General features: G+C 42.2%; 1 protein-coding gene across 1 annotated transcript; it reads right to left on the reverse strand.

The window, feature by feature from the left end:
- Nucleotides 1-18,879: 18,879 nt before the first annotated feature.
- LOC105498838 (large ribosomal subunit protein eL21-like) lies at nucleotides 18,880-19,444 on the reverse strand. The gene has a single exon (XM_071078861.1). It carries the CDS (start codon nucleotides 19,372-19,374, stop codon nucleotides 18,880-18,882), a length of 495 nt encoding a protein of 164 aa, XP_070934962.1. The 5' UTR covers nucleotides 19,375-19,444.
- Between the last annotated feature and the right edge of the window lie 310 nt (nucleotides 19,445-19,754).

Below are 19,754 nucleotides of genomic sequence, written 5' to 3' on the forward strand. Positions count from 1 at the left end.
GAGTAAGATAATAATTAATTTAACAAAAATGTATAAGGCTTATACACTGAAAACTACAAAACATTGCTATAAGAATTAAGATTGGCAGGCCGGGCGAGGTGGCTCACACCAGTAATCCCATCACTTTGGGAGGCTGAGACGGGCAGATTACGAGGTGAGGTGATCAAGACCATCCTGACCAACATGGTGAAACCCGTCTCTACTAAAAGTACAAAAATTAGCCGGGCATGGCGGCACACGCCTGTAATCCCAGCTACTCAGGAGACTAAAGCAGGAGAATTGCTTGAACCCGGGTGGCAGAGGCTGCAGTGAGCCAAGATGGTGCTACTGCACTCCAGCCTGGGAGACAAAGCGAGACTCCGTCTCAAAAAAAAAAAGATTGGCTGGACGTGGTGGCTCACGCCTGTAATTCTAGCACTTTGGGAGGCCAAGGCAGGCAAATCAGTTGAGGTCAGGAGTTCGAAACCAGCCTGGTCAACATGGTGAAACCCTGTCTCTACTAAAAATGCAAAAAAAATAACTGGGCATGGTGGTGAGCACCTGTAATCACAGTTACTTGGGAGACTGAGGCAGGAGAATTGCTTGAACCCAGGAGGTGGAGGTTGCAGTGAGCCAAGATCACGCCACTGCACTCCAGCCTGGGTAACAAAGCAAGACTCTGTCTCAAAAAAAAAAAAAAAAAAAATTAAGATTTAAATAGATGGAGAGCCATTCCACAGACTAAAACATATCCCAAATTATAGTTTCAGTTCAGTTCCCATCAAGATTCCAGCAGATTTTTGCACAGAAATTGATAAGCTGAACCTAAAATGTATGTGAAAATATAATACAAGGTCCTACAGTAGTCAATGGCAATTTTAAAAAAGAACAAAGTTGGAGAATTTACATTATCTGATTTCAGAACTTGCCATAATACTGCATTAGCAAGACAATGTGTTTTGCTGATACAAGGATACATCCATGGAACAGAATTGAGAGTCCAGAAATCAATAAACCTTTATATTTATGGCCAGTTGACTTTCAACAAAGTGCCAAGGCAATTCAATAAGCAAATGATAGTCTTCTTAACAAACATCACTGGGAGAATTTGATGTTGTAGTAGGTTAAATGATGGCCACCCGAAGAATCAAGTCCTAATCCCCGGATCTTGTAAATGTTACCTTCTCTGGAAAAAAGGGAATCTGTGTCGGTGTGATGGTTAAGGATTTTGATGTGAGCTTATCCTGAATTACATTGGTAGGCCCTAAATACCATCAAAGAGTCCTTGTAAGATACAGGCAGAAAGAGGTGACACAGACATAGAGGGGGTCACCCACAGAGGAGAAGGCAGTGTGAAAACAGGCAGATATAGGAGATATCAACTGCAAGCCAAGGAATGCCAACAGCCACCAGAAGGTAGAGGAGGTAAGGCACCCATTCTTCCCTGGAGTCCTCAAGGGAGCATCTCTTTCTGATGCCGTGATTTCAGACTCTGGCCTCTAGAACAGTGAGAAAATAAAGTCCTATAGTTGTAAGCCACCAGTTGGCACTAATTTGTTACAGAGGCCATTGGAAACTAATACAGAATCTATTTGAAAATGAAAAACTTAGACCTACTCTGTGTATATAAATTAATTCAAATTGCCCATGGACATCAGTGTAAGAACTAAAACTACAAAACTTCTAGGAGAAAATCTTTTAAATCTTGAGTTAAGCAAAAAGTGCTTATATATAAAACACCAAAAGCATGAGATGGAAAAGAAAAAAATTGATATACTGGATTTCATTAAAATTAAAAACTTTTGATCTCTAAAACCCCCATGAAGGAAATGAAAACAAGCCAGAGACTGTGAAAAAATGTTTGTAAATTATATACTTATGAAGGATGTATATCCAACTATATAAAGAACACTTACAACTCAGTCATAAGAAATTTAAAAACCCAATTTACAAATGGGTGAAAGAGTTGGTATTTCAACATGAGAGCCATAGAAATGATAATAAGCACATGAAAGAGTCATTAATACTATTAGGCATCAGAAAAAATGCAAGTTAAAACTATGAAGCAACATCATTACACACTCACTAGAATAGTCAAAAAGAAGATACCAAATATTGGCAAGATATGGAAAAAGAAACTTGATACATGGCTGGTAGAAATGTAAAATGGTGTGATCACTTTGGAAAACAATGTGACAGTTTCTTTAAAAAGTTTACAAATGTGTCGTGTGCTGTGGTCTAAATGTTTGTGTTCCCCTGAAATTTGTATGTTGAAACCCATTCCCCAATATAATAGTATTAAAGGGCAAGGCCTTTGGGAAGTGATTAGATCATGAGGGTGGAGCCCTCATGAATGGAATGAAAGTCCTTAAAAAGCCCAAGGAAGTCCAGTGGCCCCTTCCACTATGTGAGGACAGAGTGACAAGGCATAGTCTGTGAGAAAGCAAGACCTCATCAGACCCCAAACCTGCTGGCACCTTGATATTCGACTTTCCAGCCTTCAAAACGGTGAGAAATAAAGATTTTGTTTATAAGCCACCCAGTCTACAGTATTTTTTATAGCAGCCCATCCAGACTAAGACAATATGGCCTAGCAATTCTGCTTCCAGAGAAACAAAAACATATGTTTATGCAAAAACTTGTAAACAAATGCTAATAGCAGCATTATTTATGATGGTGAAAAACTGGAATCTGTCCAAATGCCTACAGTATTAGCCTGTTCTCACACTGCTATGAAGAAATACCCGAGACTGGGTAATTTATAAAGAAAACAGGTTTAGTTGACTCACACTTCAACATGGCTGGGGAGACCTCAGGAAACTTACAATCATGGTAGAAGGGGAAGCAAACATGTCCTTCTTCACATGGCAGCAGGAAGGAGAAGTGCCAAGCAAAGGGGAAAACGTCCCTTGTAAAATCATCAGATCTCATGAGAACTCACTCACTATCATGAGAACAGCAGCGTGATTCAAACACCTCCCACTGGGTCCCTCCCACAACACATGGGGATTAGAGGAACTACATGATGAGATTTGGGTGGGGACACAACCAAACCACATCACCTACCAACTTGTGAATGAATAAACAGAGTGTGGTATGTCCACACAATGGAATACAATTCAGCAAAAAAAGAAATGAACTATGGACAAAGTGTTTCAACATGGATGAATCTCAAAAACATTCTAACTGAAAGAAACCAGATGCAATAGACCAGACCACATAGTGTATGATTCTATATATATTCAATGTCCAGAAAAAACAAATTGAGTCCGACCGCAGTGACTCATGCCTGTAATTCCAGCACTTTGGGAGGCCAAGGTGGGTGGATCACCTGAGGTTGGGAGTTCGAGACCAGCCTGACCAACATGAAGAAACCCTGTCTCTACTAAAACACAAAATCAGCCATGCGTGGTGGCGCATGCCTGTAATCCCAGCTACTTGTGAGGCTGAGGCAACAGAATCACTTGAACCCGGGAGGTGGAGGTTGTAGTGAGCCGAGATCACACCATTGCGCTCCAGCCTGGGCAACTCCAGCCTGTGCAACAAGAGCAAAACTCCGTCTCACAAAAAAAAAAAATACAAATTGAAAGAGACAGAAGATAGATTTTGTAGTTGGCCACAGCTAGCAGTGCAAATGGGATTGACTGAAAACCAGCTGGAGGGATCTTTCTGGGGTAATGGAGGTGTTGTAAAAATGATCATGGTGATGGCTGTACAACTCTGTGAATATACTAAAATCTGTTGAGTCAAGTGCAAGCCCCAGCGTAGGACGATAAACAGAGGCATTAATGAATCGACTTTCTGTCATTACAGCGAAGAGTTTCTTATCTGGACTGCCCATAACAAACATTTAGAAGTCTGTGATGTGGGACAAGTGGCATGTCTACGCACCGGGGCACACTGAGAGAAAGGAGGCAGCATGAGGCAAACTTTACAACAGAGAGCTCTCTCCCAATCTAGTCCTAGCCACAAGTCCGAGGACACGGTCTTCGCTGAACACATCCTCACCTGCAAAATAGGGGGCTGCACTGGAGAGCTGTATTTTTCAGAACTATCGAATCCTCCGCTTCTCATAGTATTTTCCCCAGGCCAGATTGGGAAACTCTGCTTGGCTCCAGACACACCTCAGTCATTGAGAAATTACTACACATACCTTCCTCTAGAAAAGTTCAAAATCCCTTTTGTTCTTGTTCACACTAACCGGTTAGTTTTTGTTTTTAGAGATGGCTAATGCCGTCGCCCAGGCTGAAGTGCATAGTGCAATCATAGCTCACTGCAGCCTCGAACTCCCAATCCTCCCACTTCAGCCTCCCGAGTAGGCGTGCACCACCACATCGGGGTAACATTTAAAATGTTTTAGAGAGACGGGGTCTTGGCATGTTGCCTAGGCTGGTCTTGAACTCCTAGCCTCAAGTGATTCTCCTGCCTGGACCTCCCAAAGCGCTGGCATTACAGGTGTGAGCCATGGTGCCAGTGTTCTTTTTGACCAAAGTGTGCAAACCAAAAGCTTCAAACGTTGTATTCCATTCCTGGAACTCTTGTTACTTATCCTGGAGTGTCTCTGTCCCCCAAAACTTAATATTACCCTTCCCTAATGAATGGCTTTGAAGCGATTTCTTTGCAGCTGCGTTTTCTGCTGTTCATCCTTTAGCACAGTGGTCCCCAACTTTTTTGGCCCGGGGTGGGGGATGCAGGGAGTTGAGGGTGTTCCACCCCAGGTCACCAAGCATTAGATTCTCATAAGGAACGTGCAGAGCCCTCACATGCATAGTTCAGAATAGAGTTCGTGCTCCTGTGAGAATCTGATGCCCACACTGATGTAACAGGAGGCGGAGCTCACGTGGTAATGCTGGCTGGCCATCACTCACTTGCTGCTATGCGGCCCGGATCCTAACAGGCCAGGGACTGGTACCAAGCATTCCCCAGCCTGGGGGTTGGATACCCCTGCTTTAGAGAAAGGAATGTTTCTGTCCTTATTAACTCACATGCACAGCTTTAGAATCAGCTTCCTGGATGCTACACTGAGAAATCCAGCTATCCTGGCAGTCAGTTCCCAGTCGACCTCTGCACCTCCCACCCTGCTAAAGAAAGTTAACAAGTCAGAGATAACTCTGTTCAAATCACTAATAGCATCCCAGCACGGAGAGCCGCCTCCAGAAGTGACAGTCGGGAGGCTGGTGTTGTCTGGGGCTTTCCCAACCCTTCCAGGTGACAGAGTCCTATCTGCAGCTTCGGCTTTCCTCAGCCCGCAAGCTCGGAGCGAATAAATTGAGTGTGAGGCTGCCCTCCACACACACACAAGCCTGGGGGCCCTCCCCAGGAAGAAGTCCCCGGCCCCCTGCTCAGTGCAGGGCCCCATGGAAGAGTCCTGGGAAGGTTTCTGAGCGGACACTGGGTTGGAACAGGACTGAGCAGCAGTGTGTGTCTCAGCCTCCCATTTCCACAGCCTCCAGATCTTTGGAAGATACAGTCTTAATGGCTGTCACATTGACCTTTTCAAAACTCTTGATTTATTTTGTTCAAGTGAAGATAAAACCCTTGTTTTGCCCTGGTGCGGATGCCCACAATCTCTGCCTGGAGCTGAGCGCGACCAGGGGTCGGTAACTGTGCGCTGTCCTTTGTTCCTCGTCTGTTTCTCCTCACCTGGTGCCTGTGTGGTCCTCCTGGCTCAGGGTGTGTGTTTCATGTAACTCGCACTTAGCAGGGCCTGGGAGCTCCTTGTTTGTTGTCCCTAGAGACAAGACGCCTTGCTATTCTGTTGTGTCTGTTGTTTACATTACACAAGTGGTATACATTCCTATTAAACATCCAAACAGTAAGGAGGCCTGAAGAATAAAACTTGAAAATCCTATTTTCACCCAGTTTTACTCCCTTCTCCAGAGGTAACTGTTTTAACAGTTTGTTGGCTATCCTCCAAGAATGGTTTCTAAACATTTACATATGTACCTGTATTCAAATTGCTTTTTACAAAACATAGAGCAACTTCATTGTTCTGATTTAACGTAGGAAAATTTCCATACCATTACTTCATTCACTATGTCATCCAGGCTGGAATGCAGTGGCTCTATCTCAGCTCACTGTAATCTCCGCCTCCCAGGTTCAAGCGATTCTCCTGCCTCAGCCTCCTGAGTAGCTTGGATTACAGGTGTGTGCCACCATGCCCGGCTAATTTTCGTATTTTTAGTAGAGATAGGGTTTCACTATGTTGGTCAGGCTGCCTGACCTCGTGATCCACCTGCCTCGGCCTCCCAAAGTGTGGGGATTATAGGCGTGAGCCACCACGCCCAGCCCATTCCTTTTTATTCTTGCATAGTATTCTGTAGTTGGGATGTAGTACAATTTATTTGACCCATTTTCTTTTCGTAGACATTTAGTTTCTTTTTTTACCCTATTACAAACAATGCTGAAATGAACATCCTTGATCCTGTAGTGTTACGTAGATCTGCAAGTGTTTCTGGGGTATGGATTCTTAGAATTGGAATGGCTGAGTCAAAGGGCTTCCAAAGCCTTTGATAGATACCAACTTTTTTTTTTTTCAGAAGGAGTTTCTCTCTTGTTGCCCAACGTGGTGAAACCCCGTCTCTACCAAAAACACAAAAATTAGCTGGGCATGGTGGTGTGTGCCTGTAGTCCCAGCAGCTCAGGAGGCTGAGGCAGGAGAATCACTTGAACCCAGGAGACGGAGGTTGCAGTGAGCTGAGATGGCGCCACTGCACTCCAGCCTGGTGACAGAGTGAGACTCCGTCTCAAAAAAAAAAACAGAAAAAGAAAAAAAAAACAGAAAAAGAGACATGTACTACAGTGACGCTGCATGTCTAATGAAATGAAAGGGTGGAAATACAGGTAAAAGCCAGTAAAGAAATGAAACGTTCTCCCGCAGCCGTCTGCCATGCACCACTCCTGCAGAAGGCTCTGGAGGAAGCAAGAGACATGCTGTTCTCAAACCTCCAGAAGTCATGGGAAGCAGCCTGTGGCCCCGGGGAGAACACCTCCTCAGATGACGAATGAACTTCTGCTTAGAACGTCTGACAAAATCTCCGGTGTACAGAGCCTAGACCCAGGGTAGCCTTTCCCTCCTGCTCCTCTTGGTGCCTTCAGGCCACTGGAAATCACACCGGAAAACAACATTCCTAGACTAAAGGCTTGCAATGTGCCCTATGCCATTCCATTCACTCCTTATGTGTTAACTCACTTAATCTTCCCAAAAATCCTGGGAGGCGGATGCTACTGACATCCACATTTTATGGCTGAGGACATTGAGGCACAGAGAGGTGAGGGGACTCACCCATGGCCACACACCTGTAAGAGGTGGACTCTGGATCCAGTCCAGGCAGTTTGGCTGCAGTGTTTGTGCTCCTGACCACGAAATCACACGGCTTTCTTAAACAACACCCCATTTTCTTGGTGCTCTTTCTGTTTGAGTGTGTATGTATGTTACATGTCTGTCTTAGATACATATACCCAGAGTAATGTGTCTGGAGGAATGTTCAGCTGATGTTAATAGTAATTATTTCTAGATGCTGGAATGTTGAGAAATGCTAGATTCTTTTTTTTTTTTTTTTTTTTTTTAAGACGGAGTCTCGCTCTGTCGCCCAGGCTGGAGTGCAGTGGCGCCATCTCAGCTCACTGCCAGCTCCACCTCCCGGGTTCACACCATTCTCCTGCCTCAGCCTCCCAAGTAGCTGGGACTACAGGCGCCCGCCACTACGCCCGGCTAATTTTTTTGTTGTTGTTGTATTTTTAGTAGAGACAGGGTTTCACCATGTTAGCCAGGATGGTCTCGATCTCCTGACCTCGTGATCTGCCCGCCTTGGCCTCCCAAAATGCTGGGATTACAGGCGTGAGCCACCGCGCCCAGCCAAGAAATGCTGGATTCTTTATAATTTTCTGGTGTTACTTGAAAATTCAATAATATACTTATTTTATATTTAGAAAACAAAATGAATCTGTATTAGAAAAGGAAAATACTTGGAAGTACTATAAAGTACTTTAGAAATTAAATATTTATTATATTTTTGTGCATTCTTCTTCTTTTTTGTATTCCCTAACTGCTACATTCACAATCTATTTTTTTATTTAATGTATTTTTATATTCTTGTAACCTACTAAAAATGTTTTTTAGAGTAGAATGGGATATATTTAATTGCTATATAAGATTTCTGTATTTATACCTGTGTTTTATTTGTCAAATATCTGTCTTTACCTATTTGACTCCTATTTTGTGAATAATATGTTGCCATCATTTTGGGAATTATATTTTTAATTTTTAATTTTTATGCAACTTGCTAAGTATAAATATTGTCTAGGTGACTCTTAAGTGAGATATTTCCTTTAATTTTTTGAAAGATGTAGATGAAGCTGTTGGACCTTTATTCCTTTTTCTTTTAACATAAAAGCCCAGCAAACTAATACGCGCATATGGTTTAAAAATCAAATTGAATTGGAAGATTTCCACCATAAGTGTCCCCACCTTCAGCCACACTCTCAAGAGGGAACCACTTAAACCATGTTCTCTTTCATTCTACTGAAGAACCAAACATTTGCCTAAATAATGTGATGCTATTTGTAATATTGTAATATTTGTAACTATTTTATATATCTCCTTTCCTCATTTTGCTCTCCAAATTACTGCCTTTTGTGTGTTCATTCTTATAAGAGTTCCTAGTTTATGCTGGGTTGGGTAGCATCCCCTCACAGGTTGTAGGCAATTGCACTGTCAGATATTCGTCATTTATTTATTACCTGTCTCACTGAACAGAAGCCCAAATTTTGTCAATTTTATGAGCATAGAGTTGTTTATAGTATTTACTTGTTATTTTAATGGCTGCAGGATATGTTGATATACTTTCCTTTTGACACTGGAAATTATTTATGTCTTCTTTTTTATCTTTGTCAGTATTACTAGAGATTTATCAATTTTATTGATTTTTTTGACAAATGAGGTTTTTTGCTTTATTAATTTTCTCTTCATGTATTCAATTTTATTGATTTCTGTTTTATTATTTTGTTCCTTCTGCTTGCTTTGGTTTGTTTATTTCATTTTTTTCTCTTCTTTTTCGAGTCTCTTGAACTAGAACTTAGCTTATCAATTGATATATTTTTTCTTTTCTAATGTAAGCATTTAAGTGCTACGAATATCGCTCTCAACATTGCTTTAGCTGAAACCCACACATTTGATAAAGCTATGTTTTAAATTTCATTTACGTCCATTTTGTTTTTATTTTTCAATATCCTTTGAGACTTCTTTGACCCATAGATGACTTAGAAGTGTATTATTTAATTTCCAGGTGTTTGGAGATTTTTTTCTGTTGTCTTTAAGTGATTGATTTCCAGTTGAATTCAATTATGGTTAGAGAATATACTCTGCATGATTTCAGTCTTTTTAAATTGGTTAAGGTTTATCGTATGACCTAGGATAGAGCCTTAATAATGAATGTTCCATGAGCACTTGAATGGAATATGTATTCTGCTGTTGTTTGATGGAGTAGTCTATAAATGTCAGTTAATGGTGCTGTTTATTCTTCCATATCCTTGCTAATTTTATCTCTAGTAGTGGTATCAATTGCTTCAAATTGAGTCTTGAATTCCCCAACTATAATTCTGAATTTATTTCTCTTTTCATCTCTATTGGATTTTACTCCATGTATTTTGAAACACTGTTGTGTGCTGCATACACAGTTAGGATTGCTATATCTTGGAGGATTAATTCTCTATTATGTAATGCTCTTTTTGTTTCTAATAATGTCATTTGCTCTAAAGTGTACTTTATGTGACATTGATATAGTCACTCCTGCTTTTTTCTCATTTATGTTTGCATGGAATATCTTTCTCCATTTTTTGTTTCCTACCTGTGTTGTTATTTTTTACATCTTTGGTTCATAGATATATAATTAACTCCTGTGGCATCCAATGTGACAATCTTTGAATTGGTATATTTATACCATTTATATTTAAATTAATCATTTATATGCTAAGGCTTAAGTCTGCCATTTTATTATTTGTTTTCTGTTTGTCTACTTTGTTTCTTATTCCTTTGGTATTTTTGCCTTACTTTCTTGTGAGTTACTTAAACATTCATTGGAATTAGATTCCTTTTTATTTGTAATACTTCTTTTTTTTTTTTTTTTTTTTTTTTTGAGACGGAGTCTCACTCTGTCACACAGGCTGGAGTGCAATGGTACGATCTCAGCCCATTGCAAGCTCCACCTCCCGGGTTCACCATTCTCCTGCCTCAGCCTCCCGAGTAGCTGGGACTACAGGTGCCCGCCACCACGCCCAGCTAATTTTTTGTAGTTTGTTTAGTAGAGATGGGGTTTCACCATGTTAGCCAGTATGGTCTCGCTCTCCTGACCTCGTGATCTGCCCACCTCAGCCTCCCAAAGTGCTGGGGTTACAGGTGTGAGCCATTGCACTTGGCCAATTTATAATATTTCTTAGTGTACTACTTTGTACAATTTTGTTAGTGATTGCTCTAGGCATTACCACATATATGTGTAATTTACTGTAGCCTGCCCATGTCACTGTTTTACCCCTTTGAGTGAAGTTAAGAAACCTTGCTCCTATATAGATCTCTTTACCTTTCCAACATTTTAAATATAATTGTATGAAGTGTTTACGTATATCAAGTACCATACCGAATAGTGTTATAACTGTAGCTTCAAACACAAAGTACGGTTAAAGAAACTCCACAAGTGGCCGGGCGCGGTGGCTCAAGCCTGTAATCCCAGCACTTTGGGAGGCCGAGATGGGCGGATCACGAGGTCAGGAGATCGAGACCATCCTGGCTAACACGGTGAAACCCCGTCTCTACTAAGAAATACAAAAAAATAGCCGGGCGAGGTGGCGGGCGCCTGTAGTCCCAGCTACTCGGGAGGCTGAGGCCGGAGAATGGCGTGAACCCGGGAGGCGGAGCTTGCAGTGAGCTGAGATCCGGCCACTGCACTCCAGCCTGGGCTACAGAGCGAGACTCCGTCTCAAAAAAAAAAAAAAAAAAAAGAAACTCCACAAGTGAAGAGTAGTCTATTATTCTTACCTCTCTATTTACCTATTCCATTATTCTTTCCTTTCTGAAGGTACAATCATTCATCTATTGCCTTTGTCTGTCTTAGTCTGCTAGTGCTACCATAACAAAATACCATAGGGCAAATGTCTTAAACAACAGAAATTTATTTCTCACAGTTCTAGAAGCTGGAAGTCCAAGATGTTGGCAGGTTTGATTTCTTCTGGGGCCTCTCTCCTTGGCTTGCAGATGACCATCTTCTTGCTGTGTCCTTACACGGCCTTTGCTCTGTATATACACAGCTGGTGTGCCTGCCTCTTTTTATAGGGACACCAGTCCTAGTGGATTAGGGACCCACACTTATGAACTCATTTAACCTTAATTACCTCTTTAAGGGCCTTGTTTACAAGTACAGTCACATTGGAGGTTAGGACTTCAGTATAGAAAGGTGAAGGTGGGCCGGGCGCGGTGGCTCACGCCTGTAATCCCAGCACTTTGGGAGGCTGAGGCCGGTGGATCACGAGGTCAGGAGATCGAGACCATCCTGGCTAACACGTTGAAACCCCGTCTCTACTAAAAATACAAAAAATTAGCCGGGCGTGGTGGTGCGCACCTGTAGTCCCAGCTACTCCGAGGCTGAGGCAGGAGAATGGTGAGAACCCGGGAGGCGGAGCTTGCAGTGAGCCAAGATCGCGCCACTGCACTCCAGCCTGGGCGACGAAGCGAGACTCCATCTCAAAAAAAAAAAAAAAAAAAAAGAAAGGTGAGGGTGGAGGGGACACAATTTAGTACCTAACATTTTCTTTATGTTTGGGGACCATTGTTTAGCAAAAGGCTAAATCTACTAGCAACAAATTCTTAGTTTTTTCCATCTAAAAATGTCTTACTTCCTCTTCACTGTTGAAAGATGGCTTGTTAGATATAGTATTCATTGTTGATAGTTGGGATTTTTGTTTGGCTGATTTTTGCTTTTTTTTTTTTTTTTATCACTTGAAAAATATGGCCTTGATAGTTTCAGATGAGAAATCAACTGTCATTCAAGTTGGTCTTCCACTATAGGTAATGCATCATTTATCTCTAGCTGTCTAGCTGTTCTTTTGTTTTTTTTTTTTGTTGTTGTTGTTTTGTTTTTGTTTTTTTTGAGATAGAGTCTTGTTCTGTTGCCCAGGCTGGAGTGCAGTGGTGCAATCTCGGCTCACTGCAAGCTCTGCCTCCTGGGTTCACGCCATTCTCCTGCCTCAGCCTCCCAAGTAGCTGGGACTACAGGTGCCTGCCACCATGCCCGGCTAATTTTTTTTTTTTTAATTTTTTTTTTTTTAGTAGAGATGGGGTTTCACCATGTTAGCCAGGATGGTCTCAATCTCCTGACCTCATGATCCGCCCGCCTCAGCCTCCCAAAGTGCTGGGATTACAGGTGTGAGCCACCGTGCCCAGCCTATCTCTAGCTGTTTTTTTTTTTTTTTTTTTTTTTGAGACGGAGTCTCACGCTGTTGCCCAGGCTGGAGTGCAGTGGCGCGATCTCGGCTCACTGCAAGCTCCGCCTCCCGGGTTCCCGCCATTCTCCTGCCTCAGCCTCCTGAGTAGCTGGGACTACAGGCGCCCGCCACCGCGCCCGGCTAATTTTTTGTATTTTTAGTAGAGACGGGGTTTCACTGTGGTCTCGATCTCCTGACCTTGTGATCCGCCCGCCTCGGCCTCCCAAAGTGCTGGGATTACAGGCTTGAACCACCGCGCCCGGCCATCTCTAGCTGTTTTAAAAAATTTTTTGTCTTCAGTTTTTCAGAAGTTTATGATGTGTCTCTGTGTGGATTTCTTGGGGTTTATCCCATTTCATTTTGCTGAACTTTTTGATTCTGCAGTTTTATGCCTTTTTCCAAAGTTGGGAAGTTGTCAGCCATTAGTTTTTTGAGTTCTTCTTGGCCCCAGTCCCACCTTATTCTCTTTTCCTTCCGGAACTCTGATGATATGAATGTTAGATACTTAAGAGAGTTGGGTATCTGTCTCACAGGTCCCTGTGGCTGTGTTCACTTTTTTCAGTCTTTTTCCTCTATTTTCCAGATTGAATACCTTCTGTTGATCTGTTTTCAAGTTTCCCTGTCATCTCTACTCTAGTATTGAGTCTATCCAATGAATGTTTTATTTCAATTGTATTTTTCAGTTCTAAAATTTCCATATGGTTCTTTTTTTATAACTTCTATTTCTTTCTGAGGTTTTTAATTTTTTGTTTCAAGAGAATCACAATTGCTTATTGAAGCATTCTTATTGCAAAAGTTTTAAAACCTTTTTAAATAATTGTCAAATAATTTCCATGTTATATTTATTTTAGTATTAGCATCAGTTGAGTTTTTATCATTAAAAGTGTGATTTTCCAGATTTTTGGTATGATGAGTAAATTTTTATTGTATCCTGAGCACTTTGGTTGCTCATGTTACGAGGCTGCTGATGCCACTTAAATCTTCTGTGTTAGCAGACAGTTACCCTTTTCCAATTTAGTCTGGCTTCTGGCCCACTTTTGTGAACTATAGTTCCAATGACAGCTGCTATGGTTTGAATTTGTTCCCTAAAAAGCATGTGTTGAGAATTTAATCCCAAATGCAACAGTGTTGGGAAGTGGAGCCTAATGGAAGGCATTTGGGTCAGGAGGGCTCTCCCGTCATGAATGGATTAATGTCAATTATAAAAGGACTTGAGGCTGCAAGTTTAATCTCTTGCTTTCTCACACACATTCTCTTGCTCTTCCACCTTCTGACATGGGATGACATGCAAGAAAGCCCTCACCAGATGTGGCCCCTCAATCTTGGACTTCTGAGCCTCCACAACTGTGAGTCAAATACATTTCTTTTCTTTATAAATTACCCAGTCTCAAGTATTCTGTTATATCAGCAGAAAATGTACTAAACAACAGTTTAGTTTTCAGAGCCCTTGCAGTCCTATTCTGGTTTGCCTCATTCTTCTGATACTTTTGAAGTTCTCTCTTGATTCCTGCTGCGGCTCCTTTAAGGAGTGGAAGCTGCTTTCCTGGATCACCAGATATTCCTAGGCCATCCTCTGCCATGGGAGTTAAAAGGGGCTGAAGCTGGCCGGGCAGAGTGGCTCAAGCCTGTAATCCTAGCACTTTGGGAGGCTGAGACAGGTGGATCACGAGGTCAGGAGATTGAGACCATCCTGGCTAACAGACGGTGAAACCCCGTCTCTACTAAAAAATACAAAAAACTAGCCGGGCGAGGTGGCGGGCGCCTGTAGTCCCAGCTACTCGGGAGGCTGAGGCAGGAGAATGGCGGGAACCCGGGAGGCGGAGCTTGCAGTGAGCTGAGATCGCACCACTGCACTCCAGCCTGGGCGACAGAGCGAGACTCCGTCTCAAAAAAAAAAAAAAAAAAAAGGTGGGGGGGCTGAAGCCACTGGGCTTATATCTTCGTGTGCCATTTCATGTGCACTGCATGCCCTTCGTGATATAGGGTAGGGGGATGCTGGGCTTTGCTAATGCTGCCCCTGTAGATGGATTAGCCCACTCACCAATTACCCAAGTGTGGAGTAAGGGTTGGGTCAACCCAGCAGGGTTTTGGAGGAAAATCAGGCCACCTGTTTGTGCCCAGTTGTGAAACAGGAGTTAGAGCTCCCCATTTGGTCTCTGTTGTGCTTTGCCTTTACCCAGTTCTCGAGCCAGACTTTTGTTTGTCTGTCTGATTGTTCGTCTATGCCTATTGGAGGTTTCAGGCCTCTCTGGCATCCAGTCTGGGGTCATATGGGAGATAAAAAGAAAAACCAGAGAACTCACCATGTTGTCATCTCTGAAGTTTTAAGGCCTCTAACCTATCTCCCTTCTTCTGTCAAGCACTCAGAATTCTTTTATCATTGTCTGTTGAATGATTTCCAGGGTATTTTGTTATTTTCAGAGGCGTTAGAGGGTAAGAGGAGAAAAAGGTGAATTTATACTTTGTCTCTTTTTTTTTTTTCAGATGGAGTCTCACTCTGTTGCCCAGGCTGGAGTGCAGTGGTGCAATCTTGGCTCACTGCAACCTCTGCCTCCCGGGTTTAAGCAATTCTCATTGCCTTAGTCTCCTGAGTAGCTGGGATTATAGGCATGTACCACTATGCCCTGCCAATTTTTTTTTTTTTTTTTTTTTTTTTGAGACAGAATCTTGCTCTCTTACCAGGCTGGAGTGCAGCGGCGTGATCTCGGCTCACTGCAACCTCTACCTCCTGGGTTTAAGCGATTCCCCTGCCTCAGCCTCCTGAGTAGCTGGGACTATAGGGGCACGCCACAATGCCAGGATAATTTTTTGTATTTTGGTAGAGATCGGGTTTCAGCATGTTGGCCAGGATGGTCTCGATCTCCTGATCCGCCCACCTCGACCTCCCAAAGTGTTGAGATTACAGGCATGAGCCTCTGTGCCCAGCCTCAATTTTTGTATTTTTGGTAGAAACACGGTTTCATAATGTTGGCCAGGCTGATCTGGAACTCCTGACCACAATCTGCCCACCTCAGCCTCCCAAACTGCTGGGATTACAGGCATGAGCCACCACACCCAGCCATCTATACTTTCTTGTTCTTGAACTACAAGTGTCATTTATGACTTTACAAATAAAAATGGGAATGAGCCATTAAGTTCCATAGTGACAGGGGTCATTGCTGGGCCATGGTACAGAGTGGACATTCTATAATGATTTGTTGATCGAATGAATGAATGAATGAACAAAGTTTTCATACTTCAATTTCAGTATACTTAAGCCATTTGTGAGACAGAGCCTCATACCTCTGAATTCTTGGGCAAGTATCTATCAGGGTTTAAGGCTGCATCTTTCAGAGAAAATATCACGTTGATTGCTAATCTGAAGTAAAGAGGCTACTATTTTCGAAAAGCTGATGATACTGCTATCTACTTGTACCTGTCCATCCATCCATCCATCCATCCATCCATCCATACATACATACATACATACCTCCACCCACTCATCTATCCATCCTTTCATTCATCTATCCATCAGTCTATCTGTCCATTCATCTGTTCACCCATCTGTCTGTCTGTCTGATGTATCTATTTATTTATCTGATCACCCTGAGGTCTCCTTTTCTCTTCCAAAAAGAATATTTGCTATTCAGGGCCGGGCATGGTGGCTCACGCCTGTAATCCCAACACTTTCGGAGGCCGAAGCAGGTGAATCACAAGAGATCAAGACCATCCTGGACAACATGGTGAAACCCCGTCTCTACTAAAAATACAAAAATTAGCTGGGTGTGGTGGCGGGTGCCTGTAATCCCAGCTACTCGAGAGGCTGAGGCAGGAGAATCGCTTGAACCCGGGAGGTGGAGGTTACAGTGAGCCAAGATCACGCCACTGCACTCCAGCCTGGTGACAGAGCAAGACTCTGTCTCAAAAAAAAAGAAGGATATTTGCTATTCAATATCCAGTTATACTGAGCACAGTAAGTCAGGACTGGAAGCCACCCCCTTAGCTGGAATCTTTCTTCAGAAAAGATGCCAGTATAACATATCAAAATGACAAAATTTTTTAGATTTTACTTTTAATAGTGCTGGATCAACATGACAGAATGTAAGCATTTTTTAAAGACTTAAATGTCTAGATTTCTACTAAATTTCCTTCATCTCACATTCCCTTTTCCCTGTAAATATTATGATGATTCTCAGATGTGGCTTTTTAAATGAAAGCATCTTAATTATGCAATAAATAACTCATACAGTAAGAGACCAACTGCATGGGGATGCGTTTCACATAGCATCACACCTGCTAGGTTTTGTTTCTTACATCTAAATTTTACTCCCCAACAGATACCCAACTTTTTGTATCAAGAGATGAAATGCATAAGGAATTCATTAAGAAATCGGGCTTTGGTGGGACAGCTTTGATTTGACACTTTTGAAATACGATCCAGGTCATGGCAGTGAATGATGCAGACCTCTTTTTTGGCAAGAGCATCTGGACTTTATTATTGTAAATCAGGTTGTGGGGTGCTGGTATCCACTCCTCTATGAAACTGCTACTGTAGCAGACCTTATATCCTGAGATTATTTGGGAAATTAATATGGGTTCTAAATATTTATAAATAAATTTTACATTTATTCTTGATTTTGTTGTTTTGTACCTCACTTCATAAATCTTTAGAATTCCAAGGTAACAACCTTTTATGGTTTATTTATAACGGTGGCCTTCATGCCACAGATAAATCTGTGTCATTTGATTTTTTAATTTCTTCCCTCAGAAGCATAAGTAACACTGAATAGATTATTTATGAATATTTGTTAAATGAATGGAAAATTACTCCAAAATAACCTATCATTAAAAACATGTTAGTGGGCCTGGCACAGTGGCTCATGTAATCCCAGCACTTTGGGAGGCCCAGGTGGGTGGATCATTTGAGGTCAGGAGTTTGAAACCAGCCTGGGCAACATGGTGAAACCCGGTCTCTACTAAAAATACAGAAATTAGCTGGGCATGGTGGTGGGCACCTGTGATCCCAGCTACTCGGGAAGCTGGCGGGGGAGAATTGCTTGAGCTCAGGAAGTGGAGGTTGCAGTGAGCCAAGATCGCACCATTGCACTCCAGCCTGGATGACAGAGCGATATTCTGTCTCTCAAAAAAGCAAAACAAAACAAAAGAAACGCGAGTGTGCTTTGGGAGGTGAATTAGGTGGATTTTTGGCTACCTGCGCACTTCACTCCCTTTTATTTCCAGTGGTCAAGAGTTTAAAACAAAACTATCTCTTTCATTCCATCCCTAACCGAAGTTAAACAAGACAGGGTAAAATTGGGTTCAACCTCAGTTTTCAGCAGCTAATATATACTGTTTTCTGATTTGGGGGATGTTTATTTTTCAGGATCAGAGTCTGGTTAAAAGAAAAAGAAGAAGAAAAGAAAAACCACTTTCACATCTAAAGAATTTACCAGCTGTTTCTATTCCTTCTTTTATATTGTTTCTGAAATACTGTCACACAGTCACTTGTCAATTTCATAGAAACAAAATTCCAGGTTTCAAAGTTGAACAGGATATTTCCATGAGCTTTCATATTCGTAAAAGACTTTGTAAAAAAATATTTTGACAAGAAATTCTGCATAAGAACAATTCTGGGCCGGGCGCAGTGGCTCACGCCTGTAATCCCAGCACTTTGGGAGGCCGAGGCAGGTGGATCATGAGGTCAGGAGATTGAGACCATCCTGGCTAACACAGTGAAACCCTGTCTCTACTAAAAATACAAAAAATTAGCCAGGCATGGTGTCGGGCGCCTGCAGTCCCAGCTACTCGGGAGGCTGAGGCAGGAGAATGGCGTGAACCTGGGAGGCCGAGCTTGTAGTGAGCCAAGATTGCGCCACTGCACTCCAGCCTGGGTGACAGAGCAAGACTCCGTTTCAAAAAAAAAAAAAAAAGAAGAAGAAGAAATCTGTGCCAGCTCTGTAGATCTAGGATGCAGATTCTCATTTATACACGGGTCAGGGGACCTAACTGGATCCTCCCCATTCTTCTCCCCAAGACTTATCGTAGAATTACTCAAGGTTGTAGAATATTTGTGTCTGCTGTATTATATCTCAAAGCTCTCTAACAAATTGTATCTCATTTTAAACCCCACAAAATCCACTTATAGGTGAGAAAGCAGAGACAGAAAAACTAATTAACTTGCCTGTGATCTCACAGCCAGGACACAACCCAGACCCGCTCTTAACTCCTGTTCATTACCATACAGTACTTTTCTCTTTACCACACAGCAATCCAAAATGGGCTAAAAATAGCCCTGGAAGATAAAACCTTGGACAAACAATAAGTTCCAAAGGGCTCTTGGATCTCCACTGACTTCTCACAACCCCTTTGTTCCCCTAAGCTGTAAGATTCCACCTTCTACTTTTTTTTTTTTAACAGTCCAGAGGTCTTTTTTTTTTTAAACACCTATTATGCCATGAATTCACAAGGAATACGTTCCAGCAGCTCAGGCTGCTTCCCATTGGTTCTCACAAAGTGTGCTTCTCTGGGTGGAAAAGGCTGGTGCTTCAGTTGAACCCAGGTACCTTTCTTCTTGGCTTTTCTTTTTCTGATCGTTTTCCTCACGCGTTTCAGGAAGCTATCTCGGCTCTTAGAGTGCTTAATGTACTTAATAGACACGTTCTTAATGTACTTAATACACACATTAATTCTCTTGGCAAGAATCTTGGCCTTGTTTACAACAGTGCCAACAGCATGCTGGGTAACATTGTAGACTCTTCCAGTTTTGCCATGGTAACACTCGTGGGCCATTCCTTTTTGAACAGTACCCATTCCCTTGATGTCTACAATATCTCCTTTCTTATAGATTCGCATATATGTGACGAAAGGAACAACTCCATGTTTCCCAAAAGGCCTAGAGAACATATATCGGGTGCCTCTCCCTTTTCCCTTTGTGTTCGTCATTTTGGCCAAATACTGGAAGATGGTAGTTCCAGCCGAAAAGTCTACCTTCTACTTTTAAATGTAAAGTTTTTTCCCCTTCCAATTACAGTATCTGCTTTTTTCTCTTTTATGTCAAAAATGACTCTTAAGAAAGTGAGAGAAACTAATTTATTTCTTAGAGAGTAGATGTGTATTATAGTCTTGAGTACTTTGTTGATGAATATTATTTTGTTGTTGTTGTTGTTGTTTTTGAGATAGAGTCTCGTTCTGTCGCTAGGTTGGAGTGCGGTGGCAGGGTCTCGGCTCACTGTAGCCTCCACCTCCCAGGTTCAAGCGATTCTCCTGCCTCAGCCTCCCAGAGTAGCTGGGACTACAGGTGCATGCCACCACGCCCAGCTAAG

The sequence above is a fragment of the Macaca nemestrina genome, chromosome 14, assembly GCF_043159975.1.
Source record: "Macaca nemestrina isolate mMacNem1 chromosome 14, mMacNem.hap1, whole genome shotgun sequence".
In the NCBI taxonomy this organism is placed as follows: Eukaryota; Metazoa; Chordata; class Mammalia; order Primates; family Cercopithecidae; genus Macaca; species Macaca nemestrina.

Bases quoted from the DNA above. Each gene is read 5' to 3' on its own strand.
- LOC105498838 (XM_071078861.1), bottom strand. From the start codon at position 19,374: ATGACGAACACAAAGGGAAAAGGGAGAGGCACCCGATATATGTTCTCT.